This window comes from Nerophis lumbriciformis, linkage group LG25 (assembly GCF_033978685.3).
Source record: "Nerophis lumbriciformis linkage group LG25, RoL_Nlum_v2.1, whole genome shotgun sequence".
Taxonomy (NCBI): Eukaryota; Metazoa; Chordata; class Actinopteri; order Syngnathiformes; family Syngnathidae; genus Nerophis; species Nerophis lumbriciformis.
This window is the reverse complement of record NC_084572.2, coordinates 31399303-31419661: the sequence shown is the minus strand read 5'-3', so window position 1 is coordinate 31419661 and position 20359 is coordinate 31399303. Positions and strand designations below refer to the sequence as shown.

The 20359-nt window shown below is 42.1% G+C and overlaps 1 protein-coding gene across 1 annotated transcript in view; it reads left to right on the top strand.

Moving 5' to 3' along the window:
* The first annotated feature begins 695 nt into the window (after positions 1-695).
* Positions 696-20359, top strand: part of myo15ab (myosin XVAb) — a 136940-nt gene continuing 117276 nt past the window's right edge. Inside the window, exons 1-15 of the mRNA XM_061984205.1 lie at positions 696-950; positions 1031-1150; positions 1233-1547; positions 1691-1888; positions 1966-2207; positions 2308-2701; positions 2818-2900; positions 2992-3055; positions 3130-3239; positions 3374-3448; positions 3547-3637; positions 3735-3740; positions 3829-3932; positions 8393-8456; positions 13526-13639. Of these exons, the coding sequence (XP_061840189.1) occupies positions 774-950; positions 1031-1150; positions 1233-1547; positions 1691-1888; positions 1966-2207; positions 2308-2701; positions 2818-2900; positions 2992-3055; positions 3130-3239; positions 3374-3448; positions 3547-3637; positions 3735-3740; positions 3829-3932; positions 8393-8456; positions 13526-13639 (2157 nt within the window). The 5' untranslated portion in view covers positions 696-773. The remainder of the gene's footprint in view (positions 951-1030; positions 1151-1232; positions 1548-1690; positions 1889-1965; positions 2208-2307; positions 2702-2817; positions 2901-2991; positions 3056-3129; positions 3240-3373; positions 3449-3546; positions 3638-3734; positions 3741-3828; positions 3933-8392; positions 8457-13525; positions 13640-20359) is intronic.

Below are 20359 nucleotides of genomic sequence, written 5' to 3'. Positions count from 1 at the left end.
CATTATCCCCCTCACTGTATGTTGCAATGCAAAACCAAGCCATCCGAGATGCTGCCTTTGTTTCCCCATTGGGCCCTCATGAGTCACCTGTGGCCACTTCATCTCCCCTTTTGTCTGGCGCATTGCAAAATCAAACAGTGAGAGATGCATCTTATGTTTCTCCTCTGCAAAGGCCAGTATCTCCGTATGCACAGGCCATGCACCCTTCATCTCCCCTTTTGCCTGGCGCATTGCAAAATCAAACAGTGAGAGATGCATCTTATGTTTCTCCTCTGCAAAGGCCAGTATCTCCGTATGCACAGGCCATGCCCCCTTCCTCTCCAATAGTGTCCAGAGCTTTGCAAAACCAGGCGGTGAGAGAAGCATCCTACGTGTCTCTCATTCCAAGGCCTCAGTCCCCTTATGCCCCATCTGCTCCTTCATCTCCACTGCTTCATGGAGCCATAAGGCAAAATCAGGCACTTCAAGGTGTAGCTTCTTATCCCACTCCACAGCTCCACTCGCCATACGGACAGACTTATGTTACTGGGTATGATTATATATCTGAGCCTGGCCCAGCACCACTGCTCTATGATGCCTTGCAGAACCGGTCCAGTGTGCAGAATGTTTCTTCTCTAAGATCTCCAATGATGCAACGCCATAACCCTTATGCACCAGCTGGGCCTAAGCTCCATAGTGCACTACAGCAGCATCCAAATATCATCCAAGCATCCTATCAGTCTCCTTTGCAATTCAGACAGTCACCATATGGACCTCCGCCACCCTCTTCACCAATGCTGGCCACTGCCCTTCATAATCCACAGTTGATGCAGGCATCATACCGGCTGCCAGATGGAACTTTGGTGTCACCCTATGCAGATCCACATTCTTCACCACAGCTTAATCAAGCGTTGCAGAACCAACAAATCCGTGGAGCTTCATACATTTTGCCAGATGGATCGGTTATCAGGGTTGGTATAAAAATTTTTAAAAAACATAACGTCCATCTTAGCATGTCAATCTCCACATGTAGTTTGTTCGTCCAACACAGGACCCACGAATTCCTCAGAAGCCCACGTCTCCCAACCTTGCCAGAGCTCTTCAGAACCAGGATCTCAGGACTGCTACTTACACTTTACCTGATGGCACAATTATAGATCCTAGACAGCAAGTAAGCAATGATTTATAATTACAAAAGGTACATTTTACTGTCATTTACCATCATGTTCCTGCCTTTGCTCTTTTAACAGCAGCCTGTTTCACCAAACTTGGCTAAGGCCCTGAAGAACCCAGCACTCCGTGAAGCTTCTTATTCACTCCCTGATGGTACCATTGTCATTGACCCAAAGAAACCAAAATCCCCCAACCTTGCAGCTGCACTTCAGAACCCTTACCTGAAAAGCGCCTCTTACACACTGCCTGACGGTACTATTATCATCGATCCACGAAAGCCTGCCTCTCCAAATCTTTCTAATGCCCTTCAGAACCCCGCCCTCAGGAACGCCTCATTCAATCTGCCGCAGGGAGTTCGTGACCCTAATACACCCATATCTCCAGACTTGTTTAAGGTTTGTAATTGATACAATTTTTAATTGTGGTGTGGTGTTTAATTATTCTATTTTTCAGATACTAAGATGACACTGTAATTCTACCGCACAACGCCTTAGCTAATATTATCAACTTTTTTTTCTTAAACTCATATAATACATAGGCCCTTAATAACCCAGCCTTGAAAGGGGCAACTCTGACCCTACCCGATGGGACTATGATAGTTGATCCGAGAAAACCAAAGAGTCCCAACCTGACGGCTGCGCTTCAAAACCCTTACCTTAAGGGTGTCTCATACACCTTGCCTGATGGAACCATCATCATTGACCCACGAAAACCTCTCAACCCTGACTTGTCGAAAGTATGTACCTGCTTGTTTTTACTACATGCTCAAACTTGTCAGTTGTGACAAAATCGCAACCTGTTTTCCACTTCTAGGCTCTCGAGAATGTAAACCTTCGAAATGCTACATACCAGCTCCCTGATGGATCCTTGGTCATTCCTGGTCAACAACCTAAAACTCCAAACCTTTCCTTTGCCCTGAGGAAGAACATGGCCCTTCGTTCTGCAGATCGCTTTCATCTTCCTCAGAATTCTGCCCTGACAGGGGCACCTAAACCCTCCATTCCAAACCTTTCCACTGTCCTGAACAACGAAGACATGCGTGGTGCCCATTACAGGTAAGAAAGTAGACTTGAAAAGAAGGAAAAAACAGAACAACTATGACATAGCATATTTAGTAGATGTGAAAACATCACGTTAGGAATGTTTGTTCCGCAGGTTGCAAGATGGCTCCATTCTGACAAGACGGTTCCATAATCCCAGTATGGTGGATGCGATCCAAAATCAACAGCTTCGTTACGCCTCATACAGGCCACCGGCAGGACTACAGGGTGCGGATAATCGATATGCTGTGATTCCCCCCTACGGACCGTACTCCGGCCACTGGGCCAGGAATGCCAGAGGAGCCGGGGAAGCAGGGGAGGATGTTTGGGCCGCTGAAAGGGTTTTGCCCCATGGCACCGTCCAGAATCTGGCCAAGTGGTCGATGTACAGAGAAGCTGGAGTGTTAGATGGATATTTACCTACACCTAAAGTTGAGGATGGAGAGATTCAGGATCCAGACTGGACTCCTGTCAGGGAGAGGATGCCTGGGCAAAGCTGGTATGATAAGGTAAATTAAACCACATTTATTTATTTTCATCTCTAATAAGTTGCAGGCCAAAAAACTGTAATGATGTTGCATGACATGTTGGACTAATTACACACTGTGTGCATGTGTGTGTTTAGATCTACTCTGTCCTAAGCATGCCAACAACTGGCCACAGGGTAAAACGCTGGGCTGAGGGCATGGAAGACTTGACACAGCTACCGTGAGCCTAAATAGACAATTAACGGATCTCCATTGCTCTGAATATGTTATAAATGAAAGTTGTCCATGAATTTCTGTGTGTTTGGTTCCAGGGAGCTGAATGAGACCACCGTTCTGATGAATCTCAAGAAACGCTACGACCAGGAGCTCATTTATGTAATCTTGTCTTTTTCCTTGATGCAATTTTAAATAACAAAAGCATAGCCTGTAACTCAGTTTTATTTCATCAGACCTACATCGGCAGCATCCTTGTGTCTGTCAACCCTTACAAGTTGCTGAACATTTACGGCACAGACATGGTGCTCCAGTATGAGGGCCATGGCTTGAGTGACAACCCTCCGTAAGACCCATATTTGACGTATCTTGCGGTATTGTTCATCTATTGTCATGTGAACATTTTCTGAGTATGAAGTATGGGTTTTAAACCCAATTCACAATAGGCATTTTCAAAATTGACCTTTTTTTGTGTCGCAGTCATCTTTTTGCCCTCGCTAATCTCTCATACACCAACATGATGGATGCCAAAAACAACCAGTGTATTGTGATCAGGTAGGGCTACACCTACCCCTTTCCTCTTTCGAACTTAAACCTAACTTTTAATCAGTTTTGAATGACCAAGTTACATGTTTTATGTGCATCAATTACAGTGGCGAAAGCGGGTCTGGGAAGACGGAAGCAACGAAACTGATTCTACGTTACTTGACAGCCATACATCACAAACGCAATGTAACCCAACAGGTAGATCTCCTATGTTGTAACGACAATAATAAACAAAGTAGTGTATACATGCAGAATGTTGCTCATTGTATTTCTTCTCTTCTCTGTGTCCCAACAGATAGAGGTAAAAACTAATCTCAGCCTTCATATGAGTAACCAGGATTTCTCTTTAAAGGTATCAAGTGTTTTTTTTTAACACTGTAACTCATTAGATCCTAGAAGCCACGCCTTTGTTGGAGTCCTTCGGGAACGCCAAAACCGTGCGCAATGACAACTCTTCGCGCTTTGGCAAATTCACGCAGATCTGCATGGAGCAGTGAGTAATGACTTACTGATCTACCACAAAACTGGTCAACCACTTGGTCTTTGAAATGAAATAGTGAGCGCACATAATAGACGCCTCACTTCTCAAAATGTTAATTAGATAAGCACGTTTCCCCTGTCCGTTAGGTTTGCAGCTCTGTGAATTAAAGAGGGGTTAGAAAACATGTAACACTACAGATTAGAGACATTCCTGGATCTGAAGCAAAGTCGAATGTGCTCTTAAAAAACTAAAAACAAAGTATGGTTTTATATAACAATGACATCAGTGACCACCATAGCACCCCTGCATGGAACATAAACACACTTAGCCCCTTCGACACTAAGGTTATCCAGGGTATATCCCACCTAACCTTATCCTTGTCCACACACACACAATGCCAACGTTTAAGACACCCTGCGTCCGCCGGTGCAACACAACCTAGTACGCATGCGCGAAAAGAAATGTGCGCGTCATAGTCACCTCTGACCTGGAAGTGTATTCTTACCCTGTGTTTCAAAGTAGCCTATTGCCACATTTCTTTTAACAGTAAACCTTGCTTGCCTCACCATCAGCAGCTGTTAGACTAGCCCTGTTGTAGTGAATCACACCTGAGTCATCATACATGAATCATATCTTTAATGAGCGTGTGGAAGTAAACAATGTGATAAGGAACATTTTAGAACAATTAATCTAGGGAATTAGATTAGGCTGAAATTGGCGGTCGTACTTGACGGCCTCAACCACTTCATGGCTTCACAATAGTTATGGAGTACAAAACTAGACGTTGAGTAATCGCTCGACAGACATCGCGGACAATAACTGATAGTCTGCTTTGCCAGTCCAAATGCATTTGCTGCTGTTTTCCGTAGTACTCCCTCGTCCACTGGGAGCCCGCATTCTCGTTGTCTCCCCTTTGACAAATGGACAAAGTTTTTCGCTAAGTAGAATCACAGCTGACCTGGACATTCAGAAGTTCTCTTCCCGTTCCGCTGGCACAACGCGCCCATTGACAAATACATCCCACCAGCTGCCGTTCTTCCAGGCCTTATCCAAAACCGCTCAATCGCTCAACATTGCTATGTTGCCGTCTGAGATGTGTTGTATCCAAAATAGCTGCAATCGCGCGTTTCCTTCTCTTAAGGCAGGGGTGTCAAACTCAAATACAGAGAGGGCCAAAATGTAAAACTGAACAAAGCCGCGGGCCAAGGTTGAACAAATTAACCTTTTAATAGAGACCCAAACAAGTTTTGCATTAAATATTGAACAAGCAAGGCTTACTTAACTTTATAGTGACATGCAAAATCGAGTTTCAAATAATAATAATAATAATTAAAAAATATCAATGGCATATCAAATTAAATTTAAATACAAATTGAATGCCTCTTTTCTATTTGCAGCCTCCTGAGGTAAATATCAAAATAAACTTTTTCCACAGGCTAATAATACATTTGAAAATAAAATAACAATAATGAATGAATCAAACATTCAAGCCTTGAAGTAGCAAAAGAAAGTGCATGAATAAAACGTTAATTATTGCTCAGTTTGCTACACTGATTTGCTTTAACACTGAATATGGAACAAGCAACGCTTATATAACTTCCATCCATCCATCCATTTTCTACCGCTTATTCCCTATGGGGTCGCGGGGGGCGCTGGAGCCTATCTCAGCTACAATCGGGCGGAAGGCGGGGTACACCCTGGACAAGTCTAGTGCAAAATCAACTTTCAAAAAAAAAAAACGAAAAAACATCAATAGTATATTAAATACACTTTAAATAAAAAATGGAATGCCTCTTTTCTGTTTGCAGACTTCTGAGGTAAATATCAACATTAACTTTTTCCACAGGCTAATAAATTTGAAAATAAAATAACAATGAATAAAACAACCATTCAGGCCTTTTTACTGCTCAGTTTGCGACACACTGATCTAATCTGATGTGCCCAACTAAGATACTTTTGTCTTTTCTGGGATGCTAGTTCATTAATGTTGGGGCTCAGGTGGGCGGGGTTTGGTGGTAGCGGGGGGTGTATATTGTAGCGTCCCGGAAGAGTTAGTGCTGCAAGGGATTCTGGGTATTTGTTCTGTTGTGTTTATGTTGTGTTACGGTGCGGATGTTCTCCCGAAATGTGTTTGTCATTCTTGTTTGGTGTGGGTGCACGGTGTGGCACATATTTGTAGCAGTGTTAAAGTTGTTTATACAGCCACCCTCAGTGTGCCCTCTATGGCTATTGACCAAGTATGCGTTGCATTCACTTATGTGTGTGTAAAAGCCGCATATTTCATGTGACTGGGCCCGGCACGCTGTTTGTATGGAGGAAAAGCAGACGTGACGACAGGTTGTAGAGGACGCTAAAGGCAGGGCCTTTAAGGCACAACCCCAATATTGTTGTCCGGGTGCAAATCAGGAGAAATTCGGGAGAATGGTTGCCCCGTGAGACTTTCGAGAGGGGCACTGAAAATCAGGAGGGTCGGCAAGTATGAGTATTAGCGGTGTTACAGTGGCACCGCCGCTGTATAATACCGGCGGGCCAGCTCTAATGTTGATTTGATATTGCCTCAAGGGCCAAATTAAATTACACGGCGGGCCACATTTAGCCCGCGGGTCAGAGTTTGACACCCATGTCATAAGGTATTCATGTGTGATGTGCACAAGCGTCTGTACATGTAGAAGAAGGAGAAAAACGGGCATGTCTGGATGACTCGCTTCCATCTTTCCAGTGGTTACCTCCGAGTTACGCTACCGCTTGTTATGAAGCTGGCTGTGGCGCGTTCTTTCTGACGTCACTTCCTGTGTGGGGGGCGGCCTTTCTGGCGTCACTTCCTCTCCGAACTCAGTTTGTAACCGATCGATGAGTCCATACAAAGCTAAGAGCCGGAGATTCAAGAAATACACGGCGCACTTACCCGTGTAAAAAATTAACCAAGGCGGGGAACCTTAAACACTGGGTTAGTGTGGCTGACATGAGGCTTAGGTATGGCGTCACATTAGTGCCAAAAATCCAAGCGCATAAAAACTGTTATCGCGAGCTGATTCTCCGCTTCGTGCGCGCGCGCGACACCCTTTTGCGCGCGCGTGGTGCCTTTTTGCGCGCGCGCGGTGCCTTTTTGCGCGCGCGCGGTGCCTTTTTGCGCGCGCGCGGTGCCTTTCTGCGCGCTCTCTGTGTACTCCTGGCATCTCTCCTTGCGCTGTCATGTTTCTTTTTGGCACTTTGGGGGCGGGTATGCTTGGACGGCCCCTTCTTTCTGATTAGCTGTGAGCATTTTTCACATGACCAATAATTCTCCAGCGTAGCAACGTTGTAGCCATCTTACCTCGGACATCGAGCCTCAATCATTACATTGATGTCAATGGTACATGTACTAATTAAATTACCATAACTTGCTCGATTTTCGACCAATTTACAAACGGTTTGCCTTGTTACAAATCTTATTACATGTAGATATGACATAGGATGCTGTACCTGTTGAAATTACCTCTTTCGCTTTAAAAAAAAAAAAAGACTTAATTGTGCAACATAGTTGTGTAGGGTCAGTGTTAGTCAGTTCTCTGATTATTTTAAACTGTTTCAGAATACATTATTAAAAGCTATTTTTAACATTTAAAAAACAAAATTCAAAGATTATTTCATTAATTTTATGGCTGAATCAAAAGAAATTCCATAAATTAGAAAACAAATGTTCAAGAAGAAGTGAAAATATAAAATAATGTTATGGTTGGATGTTATTGCTGGTGGACCAGTTCTGGCTGAAAGATGTGATTATGGTGTTTGTTGTCTTATTATTTATTTGGGTCACATTTTGTATTACCCTGTATTGTGTTTATGTGGTATGAAATAACCTTCATCAGCGCGCGACATTTTTTTAATTCACTTCTTCCTCCGTAAATCTTGATACATATTGACGATGACCCGCCCTGCTATACTTCTGATTGGCTCTGAGCATTTTTCAGCATTTTTCGCCTGACCAATCAGAAAGAAGGGGCCGTCTAAGCATACCCGCCCCGAAAGTGCCTAAAAGAAACATGACAGCGCGAGGAGAGATGCCAGGAGTACACAGAGAGCGCACAGAAAGGCGTCGCGCGCGCGCAGAAAGGCACCGCGCGCGCGCGCGCAAAAAGGCACCGCGCGCGCACAGAAAGGCACCGCGAAGTGGAGAATCAGCGCGCGATAACAGTTTTTATGCGCTCGGATTTTTGGCACTAATGTGACGCCATACTTAGGCTAAATAATTATTTGTTTGAGGAGTTGTCAGGCTTAATGTAGATACGGCCTTAGATGACTGGTTGACCTGTGACAGAGAAGACCCACACACATTATACATGCATGGCTCGTTACTTAACTCAACTGTGTGTGTGTGTGTGTGTGTGTGTGTGTGTGTGTGTGTGTGTGTGTGTGTGTGTGTGTGTGTGTGTGTGTGTGTGCGTGTGTGTGTGTGTGTGTGTGTGCGCACGCACTCCAACCTAATTAACCAGGGGTGTAATCAGCGGTGCCATAACGTCTCAGTATCTGTTGGAGACATCCCGCATTGTCTTTCAGGTAAGATGGACACATGCACACACACACACACACACACACACACACACACACACACACACACACACACACACACACACACACATAGAGGTCAGGCGGCATCCTCTTACAACAAGTGAGTCAGTGTAAGAAACAGGAGATTCATGACTCAGTCAGCATGAGGTGTCAAACATGAGTCCCCTCTCTAACGCAACCTCTTTAATCCTGGTGTCCATCAAACGCCCATTATAGCATCTGTCTGCAGGACTGGCTTGAATTCTGCCACCACACACATAAACACACGCGCACACACACACTCACATTCAACAACACTCAATAGAGTGCAGAACGCTTCCAAACTCATGAAACACTTGTAAACCTGAAATGTTTAAATTTTCTTGCAAAATTAGCTTTTAATCTAAAAATATTGGTGGGTGTTTTATCTGAAGATCTATGAATAATTTAAAAAAAAAATCTTTAGTCTTCCATTAGTCTGAGTAAAACATTCTTACTAGGGTCCGGCAAGCAAAAGCTGTGAAGGCCCTATTTTAATTGATCTGTTTATTACTATTTTCCCACTTTGATGGCGTACTTGAGGCACTTAGCATTGGGATGTCCGATAACATCGGACTGCCGATATTATCGGCCGATAAATGCTTTAAAATGTAATATCGGAAATTATCGGTTTCAAAATTATCGGTATCGGTTTCAAAAAGTAAAATTTATGACTTTTTAAAACGCCGCTGTGTACACGGACGTAGGGAGAAGTACAGAGCGCCAATAAACCTTAAAGGCACTGCCTTTGCGTGCCGGCCCAATCACATAATATCTACGGCTTTTCACACACACAAGTGAATGCAAAGCATACTTGATCAATAGCAACACAGGTCACACTGAGGGTGGCCGTATAAACAACTTTAACACTGTTACAAATATGCGCCACACTGTGAACCCACACCAAACAAGAATGACAAACACATTTCGGGAGAACATCCGCACCATAACACAACATAAACACAACAGAACAAATACCCAGAACCCCTTGCAGCACTAACTCTTCCAGGACGCTACAATATACACCCCCCGCTACCCCCAACCCCGCCCACCTCAACCTCCTCATTCTCTCTCACGGAGAGCATGTCCCAAATTCCAAGCTGCTGTTTTGAGGCATATTAAAAAAAAAATAATGCACTTTGTGACTTCAATAATAAATATGGCAGTGCCATGTTGGCATTTTTTTCCATAACTTGACTTGATTTATTTTGGAAAACCTTGTTACATTGTTTAATGCATCCAGCGGGGCATCACAACAAAATTAGGCATAATAATGTGTTAATTCCACGACTGTATATATCGGTATCGGTTGATATCGGAATCGGTAATTAAGAGTTGGACAATATCGGAGTATCGGATAACGGCAAAAAAGCCATTATCGGACATCTCTACTTAGAATACATGAAAACGCACCAATGTTTGCAAGTGTATCAGGTCAGGCGAAAATGTTTATATTCACGGGTCCCGAACACGAAATTTCGAAACTAACTCTCTAGCGCAGGGGTGTCAAAGATACCGCCCGGGTGAACATTTTTTGTCCGACCCGTGAGATGAGTTTGCTTAGTATGAAAATGAGCTGACATTTTTGTAGGAAATAAACCGCAGTTCTAAATGTGTCCACTAAATGTCGCAATAGCAATTATTTGTATCCCCTGCCGCGGGAGCGCGCATGACTTCAGAGGGGGCGGGGCTATGTTTGGATGAAGGCAACACTTTCGTGTTTGGACACTACATACTTACTATGAGTGATAGTATACAACAGTGGTTCTCAACCTTTTTTCAGTGATGTACCCCCTGTGAATTTTTTTTAATTCAAGTACCCCCTAATCAGAGCAAAGCATTTTTGGTTGAAAAAAAGAGATAAAAGAAGTCAAATAAAGCACTATGTCATCAGTTTCTGATTTATTAAATTGTATAACAGTGCAAAATATTGCTCATTTGTAGTGGTCTTTCTTGAACTATTTGGAAAAAAAGATAAATGCGTTAAAATGTAATATCGGAAATTATCGGTATCGTTTTTTTTTTTATTATCGGTGTCGGCTTTTTTTTTGTTTTTTTTGTTTTTTTATTAAATCAACATAAAAAACACAAAATACACTTACGATTAGTGCACCAACCCAAAAAACCTCCCTCCCCCATTTACACTCATTTACACAAAAGGGTTGTTTCTTTCTGTTATTAATATTCTGGTTCCTACATTATATATCAATATATATCAATACAGTCTGCAAGGGATACAGTCCGTAAGCACACATGATTGTGCTTGCTGCTGGTCCACTAATAGTACTAACCTTTAACAGTTAATTTGACTCATTTTCATTAATTACTAGTTTCTATGTAACTGTTTTTATATTGTTTTACTTTCTTTTTTATTCAAGAAAATGTTTTTAATTTATTTATCTTATTTTATACATTTTTTAAAAAAGTACTTTGTCTTCACCATACCTGGTTGTCCAAATTAGGCATAATAATGTGTTAATTCCACGACTGTATATATCGGTTGATATCGGTATCGGTAATCAAAGAGTGGACAATATCGTAATATCGGATATCGGCAAAAAGCCGTTATCGGACATCCCTAGTTTTTATTTATATTTATAAAGGATTTTTAAATTATTGCTATTTCTAGAATATTTAAAAAAAATCTCACGTACCCCTTGGCATACCTTCAAGTACCCCCAGGGGTACGTGTACCCCCATTTGAGAACCACTGCTCTACAAAATGTGGATTGTTACGTTAATGCCTTGATTCTCAAAGATGTTGTTGGTAATGTAACCTGTGACATTTATGCCCAAATAAATACTTTTGATAATCTGTACATTTTGTGTTGCACTTATAACTGGGGACACATTTTCTGGGCGCACATAAATATACTGAAATAATATGTATCCCCTTTTAACTTCATGTGTGATTCATGAAATTAGTCCAAATTTACAAGTTTTGTAGTAGATGATGCTACATATGTACAGAATAAAGTTAAAATTAAAGTACCACTGATAGTCACACACACACTAGGTGTGGTGAAATTACTCTCTGCATTTGACCCATCCCCTTGTTCCACCCCCTGGGAGGTGAGGGGAGCAGTGAGCAGCAGCGGTGGCCACGCTCGGGAATCATTTTGGTGATTTAACCCCCAATTCCAACCCTTGATGTTGAAAGCCAAGCAGGGAGGTAATGGGTCCCATTTTTATAGTCTTTGGTATGACTCAGTCGGGGTTTGAACTCACAACCTACCGATCTCAGGGCGGACACTCTAACCACAAGGCCACTGAGCAGTTAGTTAGTACATCAGTTAAAGGAAAATGAGTAAATTACATTAATAACATCCTGTAATTAGATGTGTATATTATTATTCATTTAATCTTCTGAAAGATTAAATAAAACACCAATGGGAGCAATTACACCCATTTAACTGATGAACATTATCACATTATTTATTCAGGAAGTATAAATAACCACAAATGATAGAATACTATTAACCGCAACATCTAAGTGTAAAAAAAACATTATGATTTGTACATTTTCAGAATGTGATCGGTCTATTTCAAAACAGAGAAAACAATCTGAAGTTGTCTTTATTTTTAAGTTAAGTTTAAGCCATGACTCGGGAATAGATATTCCTCCAAGTGGCCCCTGAGCTAAAATGAGTTTGACACCACTGATCTTGTGCCTTTTGAAAATTAGACAAACATGAGCCCCTGCCACCCGATTCATGTGTCATCACAAAATTCATTGGACACGTCTATCAAGACGAATGTTAAAGCTGAAGAATCCATATTTGAAAACAAACAGTCGTTTTTTTTCGTCAAAAACAGGGCTCGTACTCGAACAAACTCCTCCTCTGGACTTTGAGCGAATGAGCCGCGGTTAAAATGCCAGATAACAGACGGATGATATATTGCGAAGGAATTTTGCCAACGCTGTACGATGTGGGCGTGACCTGGCGCCAAACTTTGATCTGATGGTTCGCCACAAATCTTTCAACATTTGTAACTCGGCTCAACAAATTCACACTGTGGAAGTTGCCCTCCCGTGGGTTCCCCTGATCACGACAGATCCTCTGGTAAGCCCGGTAGTCAGGTTTGACAATTGTTTTATTTTCTCACACGCCACGACAGCACACTCTTCTGCGACTTTTCAGTCTTTGTTTTTAGTCTTTTTCTCGGCGTGTCTCTCTCTCGCTCCAACTCCAACCAACGTATCTCGGCCCGGCTGCCGCTAATAAGCATGGCCAGTGATTGGATGATCAGCCCCAGCTGGGTAATCCAATCCCCTGCCAGCTGTGCCGGTCCTTACACACTCCGCTCCGCGGCAGACCCGCAGGCCACGCCCCCCTCCACACACACCTTAATTATAATTTGTATAATGATGATGACACTCCGAATTCCCCAACATGCGCCAGTCTTCCTGAATTTTGTTTGATGGTGAGTGGGGGCTTTGGGAAGGACTTGCGTGAAGCCCGATTTGCACACTTAGCTTGTCCCTTTTATTTTTATTATCATTAGTATTATTGTCATAAACTGTAACAATATTAGTAATGAAATGTTTTGTCTTAATTTAAGAATTTTGTGAATCATTTTACTTTAAAAAGAATTGTCATTTCTATCAATTTTAAATCAATAATTTAGATGTATACACATACCATTTGTACTAATACTAATATTGTATTGTATATATTGTATATATGTTATATACATAATATAATATATCTGTATATGTATTATTCTGTACACATATTATGTATATATTCGTGTATATATATGTTAGATTTTTTTGTCGCTATATTAGTCTATTTATACCTGCATTGTCCTTTCCATCCTTACACTTTCCATCATTGTAACTGAGCTACTGTGTTGAACAATTTCCCTTGTGGATCATTAAAGTTTGTCTAAGTCTAATAGTGACATAGGGATAAACTCATTTTCTCCGTCAAAGTTGTCATTTTACATTAATAATAGGATCTACTGTATATTTCTCAATGGTAATTTATCCATGTGTCTTTTGTTTTCTCGCCATCGTTTCAAACGTTCCTCCCCAGGCCAAATCGGAGAGGAACTACCACATCTTCTACGAGATGTTGGCAGGTCTTCCTCCGCACGAGAAGCGCTCGCTGTATCTGCAGGATGCTGAGACCTACTACTATCTCAATCAGGTGCAAACACACACACCCACACACACACACACACACACACACAGCTAATCAATTCCTCAGTCTCGTTAACAAATGAGTTGTCATCTCTGTGCCAAGGTGACATTCATTTCACAATTAACGACGTGATATGATTAATGGCTGAAACATAAAAGTCGTTATGGTATTGGCGTAACCTTTGTGGCTTTTACGTGTGTCTTTTTAAATGCGTTGACATGCGTGTGTCAAGTTTTGCTTTCATTTCGGTTGCTTTATCGTCAGCTCCCACTATGACGCAATGCAGCAAACTACAATAATGCAAGAGTAAACTATTTTGTTTAAGGGGAGCTGCACTTTTTGGGGGAATGTTGCCTATTTTATCCTTATGTAAGACAAAACCACATATGTGTTACATTTTTTCATGCATTCTAAGTCGTAAAAAATGGCAAGCATAAGGTGGCTAACAAGTAAAAAACCAAAAACAAGTAAAAAACATCCAAAAATACTAAAATTAGATCTTGTGACCTACTTTTTAACAAAGTATTAGCAATATTGAAAGTCAGAAGTTAAAGTCAGCTTTATTGTCAATTCTTTACATGTACAAGACATACAAGGAATTGAAATTACGTTTTTAGCACAGTCCCACTCAAGAGCAGACAAACAGGGTGACAGAACAGGACTGTTGACGGATCAGCCAACTTCAATCAATCACTCAAACAATGTTTATTTATATAGCCCTAAATCATGATTGTCTCAAAGGGCTGCACAAGCCACAACGACATCCTTGGTTCAGAGCCCCACAAAAAGAGAAACCTTGGAGAGGACCGCAGATGTGGGTGACCCCCCCACCCCTCTAGGGGAGACCGGATGCAATGGACATCGAGTGGGTCTAGCATAATATTGTGAAAGTCCAGTCCATAGTGCAGTGTTTTTCAACCTTTTTTGAACCAAGGCACATTTTGTTCATAAAAAAAAATACGAAGGCACACCACCGGCAGAAAAGGTTAAAAATGAAACTCCACCAGGTTGTCATGCCTTATTTTGAGTTTGTTGTTGTTTCCTGTGTGTAGTACTTTAGTTCCTGTCTTGCGCTGTTAATTTGGTGACCCTTCCTGTTTTGTTGGTGTTCTCATGTAGCAGCTTCACGCCTTCCTTTGAGTTCCATTGCCCGCACCTGCTTTGTTTTGGCAATCAAGACTATTTAAGTTGTGCGTACGCTATCCTTCTTTGTGGGGACACTGTTGATTGTCATGTCATGTACGGGATGTACTTTGTGGACGCCGTCTCCGCTCCACACGCTGTAAGTTTTTGCTGTCGTCCAGCATTCTGTTTTTGTTTACTTTGTAGCCAGTTCAGTTTTACTTTTGTTTTGCATAGCCATCCCTATGCTTCAGTGCCTTTTCCTAGCGGGACTTGCCTTTTGTTCATTTTTGGTTTAAACATTACATACCTTTTACATACCAAAAAAGGTTGAAAAACACTGCACTAGGCAACGGTACATTGTTATAATTATTAATTTGCAAAAAATGTTTTTTGGACCAATTAGGTGAAGTTGCATAATTTCCCACGGCACACCAGACAATATCTCACGGCACACTAGTGTGCCGCGGCACAGTGGTTGAAAAACACTACCATAGTGGATCTAACATAATAGTGAGAGTCCAGTCCATAGTGGGGCCAGCAGGAGACCATCCCGAGCAGAGACGGGTCAGCAGCGCAGAGATGTCCCCAACCGATGCACAGGTCCCGACTCTGGACAGCCAGCACTTCATCCATGGCCACCGGACCTGTGCCCCCCCTTTCACAAGGGAGAGGGCGGCAGAAAAAAAAAGAAATGGCAGATCAACTGGTCTAAAAAGGGGGGTCTATTTAAAGGCTAGAGTATACAAATGAGTTTTAAGATGGGACTTAAATGCTTCTACTGAGCTAGCATCTCTAACTGTTACCGGGAGGGCATTTCCATAGTACTGGAGCCCGAATAGAAAACGCTCTATAGCCCGCAGACTTTTTTTGGGCTCTGGGAATCACTAATAAGCCGGAGTTCTTTGAACACAAATTTCTTGCCAGGACATATGGTACAATACAATCGGTAAGATAAGATAACGTCTGGCGCCCCTTAAAAAGGTGGGAAACCGGTAAACATGAGTGGGGAGGGATGAGCAAAAAAATATTCAGTCCAAGGCTGGACTCCTAGGGACTTTGAGGAAAGGGCCATGGGGAAAAAAACCTCATAGCATGCATAAATAAGTTACAAAGAATCCACAAGACTTGCAACAGAGGGGAGAGAGTGGGGGCTACATAGGTAGGCTGCCGCTATCTAGTTTAGCCGTTCATCACCCCTAAGGGATTCAAGCAGTGGTGAAGCCGTGGGGTGAGGGTGGGAGGGTATGTGTGCATTTGCCCATTGTCCAGAGTGTAGTATTGTTGTGTCTATAGGCAAAGTTCATCTCCCAGGTGTTGTTGAAGGAGGGAGGGAAGTCAGAGCGTCCATCACTGAGGTGTCCTCGGGGGATGTTTACAGACCAGCCTTCTTCTGTTATGAGCAGCGTCAAGGCCATGCGTCTGGTGTTAACATTTCAGAGGACACTGCAGAGAAAGAGGCTCTTAAAAAGTGCAGAAAGGACAAGACAAGACAGCAAGCAGGGAGCGACAGAGAGAGATGGAAAAAGCGACCGCCTCCACCAAGTGCCAACATGAAGGATATTGTTTTGCCCATTTTGCCCATTGAAAATGAATGGGCCAATTTTCAAACTTGCACGACCACGTTTCTCAGCCAATTCCAACTGTTCCGCCATCCACACACTCCACTCACCTTGGACTATCAAAAAAGTTCAAAACAAATCCAGGAATTCCCAGAAATTCCTGTTTTCCAAGCCCTATTTTCACCTCTTCCTGGAGAGTTTTCACAGTCCACATTTTTCAACCATTTTTTGACCTCTCCATCTTCAAAACATTCCTCTTAGTTGGGACAACAAATAGAATAGAATAGAATGAGAAATGCCCCTCTTCTTCTTTTTTCGGACAAATTCCTGGTTTTCCCCAAATTCCAGGAATTCCGGCATTCTCAATTCAATCTTTTTCAACCGATTCGAAAAATTCTGGCACCGACCCATTCATATCATCTAGGACAATTGTGCTAGTATCAATATTTTCTAAAATTCCAAGTTTTCCCGAAATTCCCAAATTTCAGGAAATTCCCATTCAAATGAAAGAACGCGTTCCTAGTTCTACAATGCCCTAAATTCTAAAAATGGTGCGCCATTTTTAAACCCGAATCCGACATGATTTCACTTTCCCCAAATTCCCAGGTTTCCCAGAATTTCCTCCCCATTGACAATGACTAGGCATTATACAATCGACTGCATATCCCACATTTCTCATGGACATTCAAGCGAGCATGTTTCTGGGTTCCAAAAATTTTCCCTGATTACCCAGAAATACCAGGAATTTCTCTCCATTGAAAATTAATGGGCAATATACAAACCTCTCCATAACCCACATTTCTCAATCGATTCGTACCGTTTTAACATCCACACACTCCACTCACCCCAGACATTCAAGCATTTCAGTTCCACTCACGCGTATCGGCGGTTCGGAGGCTTGCGCACATAGGGCATTCACACGCAATTCTAGTTTTTAACATTTTCTGCTGGTTGTGTGCCTCGGGATTTTGTCAATGAAGGAAATGTGTTCTGTGTTGTGTACAGAGAAGGGAAAGAGGCGACAACCCAGGCAGAACTGCGGTTCACAAGGTTTATTTAAACCTTTGATGAGTATGTGTGGTGTGTATGCTACTCTAAGTGAATGGGTGTAGACGATGTGTGGAATTAATTGTGTAAGTGTTTTACCAGAGGTTGTTGTTCGTGAGTGTTGGATATATCCTTCGTCAAGTCAAGGGGGCAAGGCGAAGAGGCAGTCCGTAAAGAGGCAAGGGTTCGAGGATAGGAGCGAGGCAGCGTAGTCCGTGTCCGAGCAGGGGTCGAGGATCGAGGAAGGCAGTCAGGGATCCGGATGGGTATCGAGAGGCAAAACACGATCACAGATGACGGGGAAGACACTGCGGAAGACACAAAGGACAGGAACAAGGGAGACACGGAGAGAGCACAGAGAAGGCGAGCAAAGCGCAGGGGAGGGAATGCCAGACGTGATGCCTACTGGGAAGATGAGCGACGTTCTGGCAAAGGTTCCTCGGGTCCGCTGGTCTTTATGCCGCTCCCTCTCATCAGGTCCAGGTGCGTTGATTGATCGTCTGCAGGCTTGTTGCTGCGTGGGCGTGCTGCGCTCAGCGCGAGCAGGGGCGTGTCTGAGCACGCTGCCAGCGAAGGTGCCGGCAGCTCCAGCTGCCGAGGAAACGCGGGTTTCGAGTCCGGGCCGTGACATTCTGGCTCAAAAAAGGTTGCACTCTATAGGTGGGATAGAGCAAATCCCATTGCCTCCATTGCTAGCTGACTTTTGCTAGAGTTTATTTATGATTTATAATGCATTAAAATAGAAAAAACATGTGTTCTTGCCTTACATAAGGATTGTAAATGGTAGGCAAATAAGAAAAAAGAAGTCCAGTTCCCCTTTAAATGAATACCTCTTTGAGAGGGCAATATCTTAGTAATGGCAGATTGTTTGAATACAATTCTCGTGTTGGACCTCATGTAACTGTGCAGCTGTGCCTAATGGTGTGGACAGTGAGTGCGCAAATGATTTTGTATTAGTTTTATAGCCGTCTGGGGGGGCAGTGGGTTGTCAACACCCGCAGAAAGTCAAGTATTTGTACCCTCTAAGGCAAGGGTCATAAACTGTGCATTTAAGACCCTCTAGGGCCACCGTAGTTCTCTCATTATGCTTGTCTGACAGGTGCTTGTTGCTGCAATCTTTCTACAGAGAGGCAAAGCGCAGCATGCGTCAATTGTCACCAATGCGTTACTTGGGGTCAACAGCAAGTCAAGTGCAAGTGCAGTACAGCTGTTCGGATGGAGGATTATAAAGTACAATGGTACCTCCAGTCTTTGCTGTCTCTCAGCTATCCATCCATACATCCATTTTCTACCGCTTAATCCCTTTGGGGTCGCAGGGGGCACTGGAGCCTATCTCAGCTACAATCGGGCGGAAGGCGGGGTACACCCTGGACAAGTCGCCACCTCATCGCAGGGCGTCTCTCAGCTAATCCTTGTGTTTTAGGTTGCAACCACATTGCTAGTTGGCCGAGCCAATGCCACTTTGAAACCCTGACCAACAAAAACGGTCTAATTGGTCTTACTTTCCAGCAGGCACAAGACATTGACACAACATTGATTATATGTACATGTCCTTTAAAACGGATTTTAAAACAACATTGCACAATACTTGTATTTGTGAATTGAGACAACATTGATGTCCAACTTTGGATGCACGTTGCTGTTTGGGAAATGACCAAATTTCATAGGTCAATTCAATGTCACAACCTGACATTGAATAAACGTTGTCAAAAAGCATGTTGTTTCAACGTTGTATTTGTATTGTAGAATATTGGTTGGAAAAATGACCAAAATTCAATGGTCAAATCAACGTCAGCACCCAACATTGATTAAACGTTGTCAAAAAGTATGTTATTTCAACGTTGTATTTGTATTGTAGAATATTGGTTGGGAAGTGATAACATTTCAATGGTCTAATCAACTTCACAACCTGACATTGAATAAACGTTGTCAAAAAGCATGTTGCTTCGATGTTGTATTTGTATTGTAGAATATTAGTTGGGAAGTCATCAAATTTCAATGGTCAAATCAACGTCACAACCTGACATTGATTAAACGTTGTCAAAAAGCATGTTGTTTTAACATTGTATTTGTGTTGTAGAATATTGGTTGGAAAATGACCAAAATTCAATGGTCAAATCAACGTCACAACCCAACATTGATTAAACATTGTCAAAAAGTATGTTGTTTCAACGTTGTATTGGTATTGTAGAATATAGATCGGGAAGTGATCAAATTTCAATGGTCAAATCAACTTCACAACCTGACATTGAATAAACGTCAAAAAGCATGTTGCTTCGATGTTGTATTTTTTTTGTAGAATATTGGTTGGGAAATGACCAAAATTCAATGGTCAAATCAACGTCAAAACCCAACATTGATTAAACGTTGTCAAAAAGCATGTTGTTTCAACGTTGTATTTGTGTTGTAGAATATTGGTTGGAAAATGACCAAAATTCAATGGTCAAATCAACGTCAAAACCCAACATTGATTAAACGTTGTCAAAAAGCATGTTGTTTCAAAGTTGTATTTGTATTGTAGAATATTGGTTGGAAAATGACCAAAATTCAATGGTCAAATCAAAGTCAAAACCCAACATTGATTAAACGTTGTCAAAAAGCATGTTGTTTCAAAGTTGTATTTGTATTGTAGAATATTGGTTGGAAAATGACCAAAATTCAATGGTCAAATCAAAGTCAAAACCCAACATTGATTAAACGTTGTCAAAAAGCATGTTGTTTCAAAGTTGTATTTGTATTGTAGAATATTGGTTGGGAAATGACCAAAATTCAATGGTCAAATCAACGTCACAACCTGACATTGATTAAACGTTGTCAAAAAGCATGTTGATTAAACGTTGTATTTGTGTTGTAGAATATTGGTTGGAAAATGACCAAATTTCAATGGTCAAATCAACGTCACAACCTGACATTGAATAAATATCGTCAAAAACCATGTTGTTTAAAAGTAGTATTTGTGTGGAAGAATATTGGTTGGGAAATTACCAAAATTCAA